The following is a 16,863-nucleotide window of genomic DNA, read 5'->3' on the forward strand; positions in this document are numbered from 1 at the left end:
TGAATGCATTTAATGTTTTCTGAAATTTGTCATTTTAGTTCTCCTCTTTCTTTGTAAATTTTCCAGATTCGCTTCAGACCAAGGCATTATGCTAAAAGAATATGCTGATATAGGTATAACTTTACTGTAAATCTCTGGCAGATTTTCTTAAGCCTTGAAGTAAATTCTGTCTTTATCACATTATGATCTATTTTCTTTGCTTATTGATATCCCAGATACTTATACGTTTCACATTCACCCATTGGTTGTATTGTTCCCACTGCTCTGTTTTGTGTTCAATTAGCTCTATTGCAACTTACTTTATGTTTAATGCTCTGCATTTATGCAGTTCAAAGTTTATGTTTATATTCTTCAAAAATATTTCAGCTATTTGAATTAATTGCTTTAGCTTAACTGATGAAGGAGTATATAATTTCAAATCATCCATGTATAAAAAGGTGTGTTAAGGTACATACTATTATTATTATTATTGTGTTCTTTATCTTCTGTGTTTATTGTGCTGCACTAAATCCGGAGTATCAATTATTTTCTTCTCCTTTCACTTGTGCTCAGGAAATGACATTAAACAATCCGAATCTTTATAAAGTACATTTATTTTACCTTGTTTTGTAAGTACTTTGGAGATGGACAGAGATGCCAAGCATGCATACAGGGGCTATTTATTGCTTAGAACATCATGCTCTTTGTGATCAATTGCTGTAATGATGGCATTAATGCTTGATTAAATGGCCACAGCTGCTCTCTGGTGATTTTATTTATCTTCGCAATATCAATAACCTTTCTACTTTTTAATGAAGTATTTAGGATGATGACATTGTTTCCCATTAATTTTCCAATGAAAAGCAGAATAGTTTTCATAAATATTTTTTATTAATCTTCATGGTGGTGAACACTAAAATTATGTCAGTAAAAGTAATAAAATGGAGAGTGGAAGGAACAATTATCACTCAAAAGTTAATGGCTGACTACATTTGAAGTCTTGCATCCTAAAGAAATGAATGTAGAGGCAACGGATGCACTGACTGCCAGCTTCCCAAGTTCCCTAGATTCTGGAATGATCCCAGCAGATTTGAAACTTCAATGTAACACTTCTATTTAAGAAAGGAAAAAGACAGAAAGCTGATAAAAATGGGTCAGTTATTATGAAATTAAGCAAGTAGTACAGGAATAGAACCAACATGGTTTCATGAAGGGAAATGATTTTGAAGAAATTTGTTGGATTTCTCTGAGAATTGAATGAGGAAATTGGATGATAGGGAATCAGAATAAATAGCTTTCCTGGCATTCTAAAAGGACTTTGATAAAGCGCCATATTAAAAGCTATTACACAGGAGATTTGGGGGTAATATATTTGCATGCTTAGAGAACTGGCTAACTAACAGAAAAGAGACTCAGAATAACTGGGTAATTTTTAGGTTGATAAGCTGCAATTAGTGGTGCAGAACAGGAATCAGTGGCAATATTCAACTATTTATTGTCTGTATTAACGAGAGGTGAAGGACTTGAGTGTAATGTGGCAAAACAAGTTCTGGAAATGATATAGTCTTTAAAGGGTTATACATAGGTTATGCAAGTGGGAATAGACTTTGTAGGTGAAGTATAACATGTGAAACTCTGAGGTAATCTACTATGGTAAAAATAGAACAGCAGAGTATTGTGTAAATGCAGAGAACCTCCAGATTGCTGCCACACCGAGGAGTTGGTGCCTTCTATATGGAACAAAGATAATCAGCATGTGTAGCAAAGCAAGTAATTAGGAAGGCAAACAAGATGATAACTTTTATTGTTGTGGGGGAAGGACTATAAGAGCAGTAGGAGTAGATTCTGTGGGTGTAAAAGAAACTCCCGGATGGTTTGTTGTCTCCCAGGGTCAGAGATGTCTCAAATTGGATCCACAACATTATAAAGAGGGCAGGTGAGCAGCCAGAAGTCGTGGCACATTTTGGTATCAACATCATACAGTCGCAAGATAAAAGTTTGTGAACCCTTTGCAATTACCTGGTTTTCTGCATTAATTACTCATAAAATATGGTCTGATCTTCATCTAAGTCACAATAATAGACAAACACAACCTGCCTAAACTAATAACACACAAACAATTCTACTTCTCCTCATCAATATTGAGTACACCACTTAAGCAATCACAGTCTAGGTTCAAAAAAGTATGTGAACCTCTGGGATAATGCCTTCCACAAAAGCTATTTGGAGTCAGGTGATCCAATCAATGAGATCAGACTGGAGGTGTGGGTTGCAGAGGCGTCCTGTCCTATAGAAAAGATACACAAAGTCAGGTTACTGACACAGCCTGCTCTTCTCAAGAAACGTCTGTTTATGTGCACTATGCCTTGATCAAAACAACTTTCAGAGGACCTTAGTACAGGATTCCCCTGCTATCTGAATATAGAGTGTTCCTATGAAACCGTTCATAAGCCGAAATGGCGTAAAGCGAAGAAGCAATTACCATTAATTTACATGGGAAAATTTTTTGAGTGTCCCCAGACCCAAAAAATAAACTACCAAATCATACTAAATAACACTAACATATAGTAAAAGCAGGAATGATATGATGAATACACAGCCTATATAAAGTAGAAATAATGTATGTACAGTGTGGTTTCACTTAACAGAATTGGGAAGTTTGAGGCAAAATCGATTTGTTGAAAAAAATTGGCATGTACACGCATGTGCACGTCACGCATTCGCACACACCTGCCTGCGCAAGGCTTCATGGTCATGGTAGTCCTTCTTGGGGTAAACACAAGTTTAAAGCGAGTGTGTGGCGACCCACTTTCTTGCACACACGAACCGGCTCACAACAGCGCGCGCAGGCAGAGGGCCGGCCCCAAAAAGGGCACCCGGCCATCTTCACCAGCAGGGGGAAAATCCTGCACGCAGAAAGGGTCTGGGAATATGCATTCCCCACAGCAGTCCTGCCCAGGGAGGGCGGGAACGAAAAGGCTTTAAAGCAGGCCGCGTAGTTTGAATAAATCTCTTTATCGCAACTCTAACTCACTGACTCCGTGTGGTTATTCTAACGCTGTGTGTAGCAGACCGCTACATTTGGTGACCCCAGTGGCCCAAACGATATTTGGGCCAGAGATGACAGACGCTGCATCTGTTCACGCAGTTTCATTACAACTGCCAAGCTTTTGGCCGCTGAGATACCGTCTGTGGGTGGAACAGGCAGAAGCACAATTCCACATTCGGCAGATAACCTCGGAGTCCACTCGTTACTACTACGTGCTGAGCTCCCTCAACCAGGAGACTGCTGCACAAGTTGAGGAGTTTATACAGTCGCCCCCGGAGAACGGCAAATACACAGCATTCAAAGCCCTGCTCATAAGGACTTTTGGACTCTCACGGCGCGAACGAGCACGCCGCTTAATGCACCTGGATGGTTTGGGAGACAGGCCACCGTCAGCATTAATGAACGAGATGCTGGCCCTGGCTGAAGGACACAAACCCTGCTTCATGTTTGAGCAGGCGTTCCTAGAGCAACTGCCCAAGGACATATGCCTGCTGCTGTCCGACACAGATTTCAGCGACCCCCGGGAGGTGGCAGCCCAAGCAGATGTGTTGTGGAATGCCAAGAAGGAGAGAGGGGCATCCGTCGCACAGATCACCAAGCCGCATGCCCAATGGCAGACCAGACCAGGCCCGGCAGCAGAGCCCAACGAACAATGGTGCTTCTACCACCAGCGGTGGGGCACAGAGGCCCGCCGCTGTAGACCACCCTGCAAATTCCCGGGAAACGCCAAGGCCCAGCTGCCGCCAATCGCTACGGTGGCTGGCCATCAGGACAGCCTCCTGTATGTCTGGGGCAAGCAGTCGGGACGCCGATTTTTGGTCGACACCGGAGCGGAGATCAGCGTTTTACCTCCAACGAGTTACGACACCTGCAACAGAGAACCGGGACCCACCCTGAGGGCCGCAAATGGCAGCACAATACGAACCTACGGCACCCACACGGTGCGGCTACAGTTCAGCTCCAGCCGGTTCACGTGGGACTTCACACTGGCCGCCGTGGCCCAACCACTCCTGGGGGCGGATTTTCTGCGAGCCCATAGCCTGCTGGTCGACCTGCAAGGGAAGTGACTAGTCCACGCCAAGACCTTTCAAACGTTCTCCCTGGGTGAAGCTAAGTTGCCAGCCCCACACCTGGACTCCATCACGCTGTCCAACGATGAATTCACCGGGGTCCTGGCGGATTTCCCATCAGTACTGACACCACAGTTCACGGCAGCCACGCCCAGACACGGAGTACAGCACCACATCCCGACCCAGGGACCACCCCTCCACGCCCGTGCTCGAAGGCTTCCCCCGGACAAGCTCCGACTGGCGAAGGAGGAGTTCAAGAAGATGGAGGAATTGGGGATTATACGACGGTCCGACAGCCCATGGGCCTCCCCCCTGCACATGGTGCCCAAGGCAACGGGGGGCTGGAGACCATGCGGTGACTACCGCAGGCTGAACGAGGCTACAATGCCAGCCCGCTACCCTGTGCCGCACATTCAAGACTTCATAGCAAACCTACACGGCGCAAGGATATTTTCCAAGGTAGACCTCGTCCGGGGATACCATCAAATCCCTGTACATCCGGACGACATCCCCAAAACAGCACTTATCACCCCGTTCGGACTTTTCGAATTCCTCCGAATGCCGTTTGGTCTAAAGAATGCCGCACAGACTTTCCAGCGGCCAATGGACGCATTCATCTATTTGGACGACATCCTCATAGCCAGCAGTAGTCGGCTGGAGCATCTGTCCCACCTCCACCAGCTCTACTCCCGCCTGAGCGAATTCGGCCTTACAATCAACCCAGCCAAATGCCAGTTCGGACTTGATACCATCGACTTCCTGGGCCACAGGATTACTAAAGACAGGGCAACCCCGCTGCCCGCCAAGGTAGACGCGGTCCGCAACTTCCACCGACCCAACACAATCAAAGGCCTGCAGGAATTCGTGGGTATGGTGAATTTCTACCACCGTTTCCTCTCCTCAGCAGCCCGAACCATCCGCCCCCTGTTCACTCTAATGTCGGGTAAGGGCAAGGACATTCTCTGGGACGAAGAGGCTGCAACTGCTTTCGTTAAAACCAAAGAAGCCTTGGCAAACGCTGCGATGCTAGTGCATCCCAGAACGGACGTTCCTACTGCCCTCATGGTGGACGCATCCAACACAGCAGTCGGTGGAGTGCTGGAACAACTCATCGAGGGTCGCTGGCAACCCCTGGCGTTCTTCAGCAAACACCTACGACCACCTGAACTCAAATACAGTGCTTTCGACCGGGAGCTATTGGCACTATACCTGGCAATCCGGCATTTCAGGTACTTCTTAGAAGGTAGGCCCTTCACTGCGTTCACAGACCACAAACCGCTTACCTTTGCGTTCACTAAGGTGTCCCGACCCCTGGTCGTCCCGCCAGCAGCGACATCGGTCCTACATCTCCGAGTACACAACGGACATCCAGCATGTCTCGGAAAAGGACAATGTCGTGGCAGATGCACTATCCAGACCGACCGTACAGGCTCTGTCCCAGGGGGTGGACTATGCAGCACTGGCGGAGGCACAGCAGGCAGACGATGAGATCCCCAGTTACAGGACTGCAGTCTCCGGTTTACAGCTTCAAGACCTCCCCGTAGGCCCAGGTGAGTGGACCCTACTATGTGATGTAGCTACCAGCCAACCCCGCCCTGTCGTCCCAGCAGCCTGGCGCCGGCGGGTTTTCGAATGCATTCACAACTTAGCGCACCCCTCCATCAGGACAACCGTCCGGCTGGTCTCCAACAGGTTTGTGTGGCACGGGCTTCGTAAACAGGTCAGTGAATGGGCCAAAACGTGCATGCAGTGCCAAACGGCCAAGGTGCAGCGGCATACCAAGGCTCCGCCGCAGCGGTTCGAACCCACCCGCCGGAGGTTCGACCACATTCATGTGGATATCGTGGAGCCCCTGCCAGTGTCGTGAGGAGCACGGTACCTCCTAATTATCGTAGACCGGTTCACCAGATGGCCAGAGGCAGTCCCGCTCACCGACATCACCTCCGAATCCTGCGCCCGAGCACTGATCGCAACCTGGGTAGCACGCTTCGGGGTACCGGCCCACATTACCTCCGACAGGGGCGCCCAGTTCACCTCCAGCCTGTGGTCGGCTATGGCCAACCTTTTAGGAACACAGCTACACAACTGCCTACCACCCACAGTCGAACAGACTAGTGGAGCGTTTCCACCATCACCTGAAGTCGGCTCTCATGGCCCGCCTGGAGGGGCCTAACTGGGTGGACGAACTTCCCTGGGTCCTGCTCAGAATCCGCACGGCGCCCAAAGAGGATCTGCACACCTCGTCGGCCGAGTTGGTGTACGGCGCACCCCTGGTCGTCCCAGGAGAGTTCATACCAGCCCCAAGGGGGCAAGAGGAAGAACCCACAGCAGTCCTGGACAGACTACAGGAGAGGCTCGGTAACCTGGCCCCCATACCCACTTCACAGCACGGACAGAGCCCGACCTGCGTACCCAAAGACCTGCAGAACTCTAAGTTTCTTTTTGTATGACAGGGCGGGCACCGGGCACTGCTGCAGCGGCCCTACGAGGGGCCGTTTAAGGTGATCAGGAACAACGGGTCCACGTTCGTGCTGGACATTGGGGGAAGAGAGGAGGTTTTCACAGTGGACCGACTCCAACCGGCCCATGTGGACTTGGCGCAGCCAGTCCAGGCTCAGGCACCGCGGCGCAGGGGCAGACCTCCCAAACAGAGGCCGATCCAGACTGTGAACATTGGGGGAGGTATCGCTGGTTCTGGGGGGGGGTTATGTGGCGACCCACTTTCTAGCAGACACGAACCGGCTCACAACAGCGCGCGCAGGCAGAGAGCCGGCCCCAAAAAGGGCACCAGGCCATCTTCACCAGCAGGGGGAGAATCCCACGCGCGGAAAGGGTCTGGGAATATGATTCCCCACAGCAGTCCCGCCCCAGGGAGGGCGGGAACGGGAAGGCTTTAAAGCATGCCGCGTAGTTTGAATAAATCTCTTTATCGCAACTCCAACTCACCGACTCCGTGTGGTTATTCTAACGCTGTGTGTAGCACACCGCTACAAGTGTCTTTTTTCGTAAAAGCGAAAATCCTTTCTCGGTTAACAAAAACAGGTACTAGTGTAGGTCTTTCATAAAAGCGAAATGTCATAAAGAGAACATTTGGAAAGCGGGGGACACCTGTACTGTAGAGATCCATGAAGCTGGAAAAGGCTACAAAAGTATCTCTAAAGACCTGAGTGTTCATCAGTTCACAGTAAAGCGAAATTCTGTACAATTGGAGAAAATTCAGTATTGTTACTACTCTCCCTAGGAGTGGGCGTCCTGCAAAGATCAGACCAAGAGCACAATGTGCAATGCTGAAGGAGGTGAAGAGGAACCCAAGGGTAACAGCAAAAGACCTGCAGAAATCTCTAGAACTTGCTAATATCTCTGTTCATGTGTCCACTATAAGAAAAATACTGAACAAGAATGGTGTTCATGAAAGGACACCACGGAAGAAATCACTGCTCTCCAAAAAACATATTGCTGCATGTTTTAAGTTTGCAAAAGACTACCTGGATATTCCACAATGCTTCTGGGACAATGTTCTGTGGACAGTCGAGACAAAAGTCGAACTTTTTGGCAGAAATGCACATTGCTATGTTTGGAGGAAAAAGGGCACTGGACACCAACACCAAAACCTCATCTCAACTGTGAAGCATGGTGGAAGGAGCATCATGGTGTGGGACTGCTTTACTGCCTCAGGGCCTGGACAGTTGTAATCATTGAGGGAACAATGAATTCAAAATTATATCATGACATTTTTACAGGAGAATATCAGGGGTAGTGGTCCATCACCTGAAGCTTAATGGAAGCTGTATGATGCAACAAGACAATGAATTGAATTGAATTGACTTTATTACTTACATCCTTCACATAAATGATGAGCAAAGATCTTTACGTCTCCATCTAAGTGTGCAATGTGCAATTTATAGTAGTTTGTAATACATAGTATGTACATCAGGACAGTCAACATAGCATAGAAATACAATTGTATTAGCATAAATTAATCAGTCTGATGGCCTGGTGGAAGAAGCTGTCCTGGAGCCTGTAGGTCCTGGCTTTTAAGCTACAGTACCATTTCCCGGATGGTAGCAGCTGGAACAGTTTGTGGTTGGGGTGGCTCAGGTCCACAATGATCCTTCGGATCCTTTTTTACGCACCTGTCTTTGTAAATGTCCTGAATAGTGGAAGGTCACATCTACAGATGTGCTGGGCTGTCCACACCATTCCCTGTGATTGAGGGTGTATTTAAGGCAGAGACTGATAGATTCTTGATTGGTCATGGCATCAAATGTTACAGGGAGAAGGCCGGAGAGTGGGGCTGAGAAGGGGAAAACAGGATCAGCCATGATTGAATGGTGGAGCTGACTCGATGGGCCAAATTCTGCTCCTATGTCTTAGGACTATGTTTGCAAAGATAAAACACAAGGATTTCAGGTAATGAAGAAATGATTATAAAAGAACACGCTAGAACATATTTGGTGTACGTGCTGCCACATTTGGTACTCATATGCGAAGACAAAATCCTTTACTCACTGATTATTGCCCGTTGATGATTTCACAACTGCAATCCAGCATGCCAACAGCAGAGTTTAAACTTACTGCCATTACTCACTAGTAATACTAGCGGAGTCCTCAGCACTGATGCTTGGTCACTGATGTAAAATTGAACTGCTTCCCTCTCCAATGTTCCTGCCTGATCTGTTGAATCTCAAGATTGATTTGTCCCTGATTCCAAATCAATTTCTCCCTTGTTTGCATATTTAATTATATTGTTATCAACATTAATTTTTATGTCTTTGCACTGCACCTGTGCTTTAAAGTAAGTGATAAATAAAACTGATTCTGTCACTGCCATGTTGGAGTGGACAAATTTACTTGCTTATCTATTGCTTAGTATCTATGATGCTGGACTGGTCATTGAATAATACAGGCCGAAATGGGCCCTTTGGTCCAACTCGTCCATGCTGACCAAAGTACGTGCTTAAACTAGTTCCATCTTGTTGCTAATATTCCTCTAAACCAGGGGTTCCCAACCTTTCTTATTCCATGGACCACTACATTAACCAAGGGGTCCATGGACCCCAGGGTTGGAACCCCTACTCTAAATTATCCTTTTATGTACTTACTCAACTATCATTTGAATATCTTTAGAGGTTGCAAGTTCCAATGCTACCATGATAATCTGTGAAACTGAATGTAAAAAATATACTTTGGGGTTAGTAACAGAAAAAAAATTATCATTTAAAAAAAAACAATAGGCATTGAAACTATGGAACTACGACATGGAAAATAATTTATAAAGATGGAAGTATTTAGATGTTTTGGATAGATTTGGATAAAGTTAGAGGTCTTTGGAATTATTTCTTGAAGCCAATCGATAACTTCAAAATTTTCCATCCAGATCTTAAATAGATCAGAAAATCAAATCCATGAATCATTGGGTTGTAAATGGTCTGTGGAATAAATTGCCTACATGTGCTAAGTGGGCCTTTATGTTCCTAAGGTTAATCCCACACACAGAATTGAATTTTACCCAGATGTGGAAACGAAGTATAATTACTTCAGTGTGAAATACTTTTCAAGCATTTTCTGTTGCTTTTGATTTAAATGAATTAGCTGTTCATTTTGAATCGGATATGGAAAGAATGATAGTCAAAATATTTTCCATTTGAGATGAGAGAAATCCTAATTGAAGTGTAATATATCCTGGAAAACTAGATATACTCAGATCCCGCATAGCGCTGATTTGTTACAATGTGGTTATCCAATTCTTTATTGAAATTTTAAAATATGCTAAAAATTCATTCTAAACAATACTTAAAACTTCTCACGAGCGGCCACCATTACAATATACCTTCAATCAGCCAATGAGAGCACTTTACATACACTCGGAGCCACTCACAGCCAATCACGTATGAGTTCATCATCTGCCTCCTCCTCACGTGTAAACATTCTTGCTCCCTCGCTAATTTATTCCATATTGTCTGAAAAACAGCCTGCAACTACCACTGAGGCCAGTACATCTAAGAAGTCTCGGAAAAGCATTAGCATGGATGTGGAACTGCAAGCATTTGGAAGCTGTTGAACGTCAGCTTGATGTTGGCGCCTGTTTGAAATTGGCTACATCGACGATCAGAACAATTATATAAAAAAAATGCAGACAAGATAAAAGCCTCTGCAACGATGACCTCAAAGTTATCATCAACGAAGGTGACTCATTCAAGGAGCCATTTGCTTGAAACAATGGAAAATAGACTAAATACATGAATGGATGATCAAACAATGAAATGTACCCCTAAGCCAGCTGATAATAATGGAAGAGGCAAAAAGCATCTTCAATCATATTCAAGAAGGAGATATGTTGGTAACATTCACAGCCAGCAGTGGTTGGTTTGATAGATTTAAACAGCGTAGTAACCTCCATAGCATACGTATCTCTGGTGAAGCAGCTAGTGCAGACAGTAAGGCAGCCCAGGATTTTCCTGCAACGCTGAAGCCATAATCGAAAAGAATGATTTCCTCCTAAGCTTGTCTTCAATAGTGGATGAAACAGTCTATTTTGGAAAAGAATGCCTTCTTGTACTTTCATTTCCCAAGAAGAGAAACATGCATCTGGGTTCAAGGCTACAAAGGACCAGTTAACTCTCTTGCTAGGAGACAATGCTAAAGGTGACTTTAAGATTAAGCCTATGATTGTGTATCACTCTGAAACACCACGAACAATGAAAGCATTTTAAAGCCAAGTCTACCAGTGATTTGGAAATCAAACAAGAAAGCCTGGGTGATGATTGATGTTTCCCAAAATTAGTTTGTTTTCTAATTTTGCTCAGCAGTGAAGCGATATTGTGAGGAGCATAACCCTGAACCTAAAACATTGTTAGTACCTGATAATGTCCCTGGCCACCCTGAGAATCCTGACACGCTTCGGACCTGCATTCCTGTAGAAGTGGTTTATCTTCCACCCAACACCACTTCATTACTCCAACCAATGGATCAAGGAGTAATATCGAATTTTAAAGCCTATTACCTCCGTCGCACATTCAAGCGACTTCTGGAGGAAACAAAAGGTAAAGACAAACAATCCATCAGGCAATTTTGGAAAAAACTACAACGTCGTGAAAGCTATAGACAATATCAGAGCAGCCTGGAATGAACGGAGTGTGGAAGAAGCTACAGCCAGAAGCATGCAATGGCATCCCAGGATTTCAGGCAGAACCAGTCATCCAAACATCGTTGAACTGGCCAATGAAGTGGGATTAGAGGATGTTAATGGAATGTGTTAATAACAAAGAGCTTCGAGAATGGGCAGAGCAACGCATCCTGGTTGAAACTGAGGACACACTGATGGAGAAGAGGAAACACCAGCAAGGAACCTCACAACACTCCTCAGCATTATTATCACCACGATCACACAAATCTTGGACCAGTTCTTCGATAATGACCCTGACTGGGAGCGAAGCAATAAGGCAAAGAGAGGTATTCTCGACATGATTTCCTGCTACCGAGAACCGCCTCATGAGAGGAAACTTACACAGCACTTTACCTCCCCGGGACACATCCTCAGTGTTAAGCAGGGTCAGAATGTATATTTTAATCAGGATTCAACAGTTACAGTAATTTTAATCAGATAACTACTACACTTTCATGAGTTAATTACTGAATATTAATTATCTGGAGTTTTGCTATATTTGAGGCATAAACATTTCCAGAAAATGGGAAATGGCAGGACAGCCAAAGAATCATTACAGTGCAAGAACCATTTGGCCCATTGTATTTTTGTAAAATAATCACATCTGTCCCTTTCCTTGATCCTTCTCTATAAATTATTTTTCAGGTAACATCTGCTTGCTTTTTGAAAACCCTGACTGACTCACTTTCTATGCCCTTTACAGACAGGAACCCTGTCCAAACCCGCATCAGACCTTCTGATGAAACATCAACAATTCTTTTCCCCAGCATCGATGCTGCTCAATCCACTGAAGGAACTGAATGTTCAGGTTGATAGATAGGATGTTGTTCATAGGGTCAGCTGCTTTGTCTGAGTAGCGAGAATCTCCACATAAGTAAAGACGGAGATGAGGAGAAACTGCTTTTCTCAAAGAGTTGTGAATTTGTGGAATTCTCTGCTCAGGGAAACATTTGAGGCTACCTCATCAAATATATTTAGGACACTGTTGGATATGGTTTTGCATAATAGGGGAATTAAGAGTAATGGGGAAAAGGTAGGTAGTTGAAGCTGAGTTCATGCCCAGATCAGTCATCATCTTCTTAAAGGCAAAGCATGATCAATGGGCCAAATGGCCTACTCCTGCCCTATTTCTTTTGATCTTATGCTGCAAACAGGCCAATCTAGGTTGCTGGAGGTAATCTATCAATCCTGACTTGTGTCTGGTAGATGGTGGAAAGGGCTTTGAGTGTTAGTAGTTGAATCATGGAATTGCACATCATGGTAAGAGGGCATTCACTCCCCAGATTTATACCAACCAGGGTTGACTCAGCGATCTAGCAACTGATGTTTCATTGACAGGTTATTTTGTTTCAACCCTTACCTGCAGCCCCATTTCCATTTCCAACCACGACCAGAGCACTGATTGATCTCTTCCTCCCTTCTTTTGCTGTCATGTTGAAGACACTTTTAACCTGTCAGACAAGAACAAGTTATGTATTAGAAAAGAGAAGACATTTTTATTTTAGCTTAAAACTAAACTAACAAGGGCCTCTGTTGCAAGAAAATCAGTCCTGCCAAAAGGTTTCAGCCTGAAACTTCGACTGTACTTTTTTTTCACAGATGCTGCCTGGCCTGGTGAGTTCTTCCAGCATTTTGTGTGTGTTGCAACATTATATGGTAGATCTGCTTCCATGCCTTCTCTGACAGTGCTGCAGTATGGCAATTAGCAATGCTGCCTCACAGTCCAGGGTCCCGGGTTTGATCCTTTCTTAGGTGTGGAGCCTGAGATTCTCCCTATGACCATGTGGTTTTCTCCCATGTGCTGTAAATGAACTGATGGGTTAATTGGCTGCTGTACACAACCCTGAGGTTCAGCTGTCTGTTGGAAGACAAATCTCAGGGTTGTATACTGCATATATACTTTGATAATAAATATACTTTGAATCTTTTGAATCAAACTCATTCCTTGATAAAGGTAAGTGGTAAACAAAAGAGCAGTTGATGAGCATGTGCAAGAGAAAAAGTTTCACGGTATAACAGAATAAGGAGAGGAGGAGCTTGACCAATGGGATTGCTTTGCTGGGACCTGGCATGGATTTGATCCTTCTGCATCATGGTAAGAAAGCGCATGTCAAAATGAATTGTAAGAATAGCAAGCATACATATTAGCAATATTCTAAACAGAGCGTTTCATGCAGCATGAGACATGAAACCAATTTTGATGGAAGCATGTCTGTCTTATGGTCCATATGTAGCTTTACAAAAACAGTTCTATCCTAAAACTGAACCAAATGTAAAGGTCAGAGTAGACACCTACCAACAATATTACTCAATGATGATAAAAACAGATTCTGGGCTGTTGGCTTTGATAAGCGAAGAGATGATGTAATTGAAGAAAAACATCACAACAGTAAACATTTACAATGCCAAAATTAAAGCTTACATAATTGATAAGTATCATACTGTCACAACACTTTAGAGTAATTAGTTTTGGTGTTATAGTGCTTTTTTTAATACCACTTGCATAATTTTACAGAGACCTAGTAAGAAATGAAAGTGTGACCTATATCTTGCATGTAAGTCAATGGTACTCTAAATGAGGAAGGGGGTGGTGCTAGCCAAAAGTTATTTCTCCAAAGATAGAAACATAGAAAATAGGTGCAGGAGTAGGCCATTCGGCCCTTCGAGCCTGCACCGCCATTTATTATGATCATGGCTAATCATCCAACTCAGAACCCCGCCCCAGCCTTCCCTCCATACCCCCTGACCCCTGTAGCCACAAGGGCCATATCTAACTCCCTCTTAAACATAGCCAATGAACTGGCCTCAACAGTTTCCTGTGGCAGAGAATTCCACAGATTCACCACTCTCTGTGTGAAGAAGTTTTTCCTAATCTCCGTCCTAAAAGGCTTCCCCTCTATCCTCAAACTGTGACCTCTCGTTCTGGACTTCCCCAACATCGGGAACAATCTTCCTGCATCTAGCCTGTCCAATCCCTTTAGGATCTTATACGTATTGTATTAATTTTCTTTCAGCGTGTATTTATTAGGCTATTCAGCATGTAGGTGAAGTCACCTGACCACATGCAAAACCAGTATACTTTAAACGTTCAATCAAAACATGAATTTGCAGTAAGTCTGTCAAAACCTATCTTACAATGAAGACAAAGATTCTACAAAATGCTGATGCTAGGTCCCAACCTGAAACTTTGAATTTCATCTTTTGCCTCCACAGATGCTGTATGACCACTGAGATTGTTGCCCAGATGTGTTTACCAACTCCTTCACTAATACTACCAGTTTCTGGATCAATTTTCACTAAACATGAATCCATCGAAACATGCACAGCCAGCAAATTTTAGCTGCTAAATTTACTTTTATTTAAGTTACATTTATTCATTAACTCTGATGAACAGAACAACAAAGCTGGCTGATGAGGCAATGCCTGATAATTCTACTGCAAAGAATAACCCTACGTTTTCCACCAGTAAGTCTGAAATAGAAATGTACTGCATTTTTTGTATTGCCTGATATCATAGAGCCCAAGCTAAATAAATGGGACACAGTCTAACCATGAGAATTTTATTTGATTGAAAGATCATCCTCTGGGGAGAAAGCAAACCAGAGCAATGCTGTGGGATTTAAAGGTCTTTTGCAACCTGACGAAGTGGTGTACTAAAATGGCTGGGAAACAGAAAGAAGGCTTACCATAGAAACTACAGCACCGAAACAGGCCTTTTGGCCCTTCTTGGCTGTGCCAAACCATTTTCTGCCTAGTTCCACTGACCTGCACACGGACCATATCCCTCCATACACCTCCCATCCATGTATTTGTCCAATTTATTCTTAACTGTTAAAAAAGAACCCGCATTTACCACCTCGTCTGGCAGCTCATTCCATACTCCCACCACTCTCTGTGTGAAGAAGCCCCCCCCCATGTTCCCTTTAAACTTTTCCCCCCTCACCCTTAACCCATGTCCTCTGGTTTTTTTCTCCCCTTGCCTCAGTGGAAAAAGCCTGCTTGCATTCACTCTATCTATACCCATCATAATTTTATATACCTCTATCAAATCTCCCCTCATTCTTTTACGCTCCAGGGAATAAAGTCCTAACCTATTCAACCTTTCTCTGTAACTGAGTTTCTCAAGTCCCGGCAAAATCCTTGTAAACCTTCTCTGCACTCTTTCAACCTTATTAATATCCTTCTTGTAATTTGGTGACCAAAACTGAACACAATACTCCAGATTCGGCCTCACCGATGCCTTATACAACCTCGTCATAACATTCCAGCTCTTATACTCAATACTTTGATTAATAAAGGCCCATGTACCAAAAGCTCTCTTTACAACCCTATCTACCTGTGATGCTACTTTTAGGGAATTTTGTATCTGTATTCTCAGATCCCTCTGTTCCACTGCACTCCTCAGTGCCTTACCATTAACCCTGTATGTTCTACCTTGGTTTGTCCTTCCAACGTGCAATACCTCACACTTGTCTGTATTAAACTCCATCTGCCATTTTTCAGCCCATTTTTCCAGCTGGTCCAAGTCCCTCTGCAGGCTCTGAAAACCTTCCTCACTGTCTACTACACCTCCAATCTTTGTATCATCAGCAAATTTGCTGATCCAATTTACCACATTATCATCCAGATCATTGATATAGATGACAAATAACAATGGACCCAGCACTGATCCCTGTGGCACACCACTAGTCACAGGCCTCCACTCGGAGAAGCAATTCTCTACTACCATTCTTTGGCTTCTTCCATTGAGCCAATGTCTAATCCAATTTACCACCATGTATACCTAGCGACTGAATTTTCCTAACTAACCTCCCATGCGGGACCTTGTCAAAGGCCTTACTGAAGTCCATGTAGACAATATCCACTGCCTTCCCTTCATCCACTTTCCTGGTAACCTCGAAAAACTCCAATAGATTGGTCAAACGTGACCTACCACGCACAAAGCCATGTTGACTCTCCCTAATAAGTCCCTGTCTATCCAAATGCTTGTAGATTCTGTCTCTTAGTACTCCCTCCAATACTTACCTTCTACCGACGTTAAACTTACTGGCCTATAATTTCCCGGATTACTTTTCGATCCTTTTTTAAACAACGGAACAACATGAACCACTCTCCGGTCCTCAGGCACCTCACCTGTAGACAGCGACATTTAAAATATTTCTGCCAGGGCCCCTGCAATTTCAACACTAGTCTCCTTCAAGGTCCGAGGGAACACCCTGTCAGGTCCCGGGGATTTATCCACTTTAATTTTCCTCAAGACAGCAAGGACCTCCTCCTTTTCGATCTGTATAGTTTCCATGATCTCGCTACTTGTTTCCCTTAATTCCATAGACTTCATGCCAGTTTCCTTAGTAAATACAGATGCAAAAAACCTATTTAAGATCTCCCCCATTTCCTTTGGTTCCACACATAGCCAACCACTCTGATCTTCAAGAGGACCAATTTTATCCCTTACAATCCTTTTGCTCTTAATATACCTGTAAAAGCTCTTTGGATTATCCTTTACTTTGACTGCCAAGGCAACCTCATGTCCTCTTTTAGCCCTCCTGATTTCTCTCTTAAGTATTTTCTTGCACTTCTTATACTCCTCAAGCACCTTA

The 16,863-nt window shown here is 44.3% G+C and overlaps 1 protein-coding gene across 2 annotated transcripts in view; it reads right to left on the reverse strand.

Moving 5' to 3' along the window:
• The window catches only part of mrps5 (mitochondrial ribosomal protein S5), a 144,184-nt gene that overhangs the window by 19,340 nt on the left and 107,981 nt on the right, over positions 1-16,863 (reverse strand). For both annotated transcript variants that reach the window (XM_063040716.1, XM_063040717.1), the window contains exon 6: positions 12,624-12,714. In XM_063040716.1, the coding sequence (XP_062896786.1) occupies positions 12,624-12,714 (91 nt within the window). The remainder of the gene's footprint in view (positions 1-12,623; positions 12,715-16,863) is intronic.

The sequence above is a fragment of the Mobula hypostoma genome, chromosome 2 (genome assembly GCF_963921235.1).
Source record: "Mobula hypostoma chromosome 2, sMobHyp1.1, whole genome shotgun sequence".
In the NCBI taxonomy this organism is placed as follows: Eukaryota; Metazoa; Chordata; class Chondrichthyes; order Myliobatiformes; family Myliobatidae; genus Mobula; species Mobula hypostoma.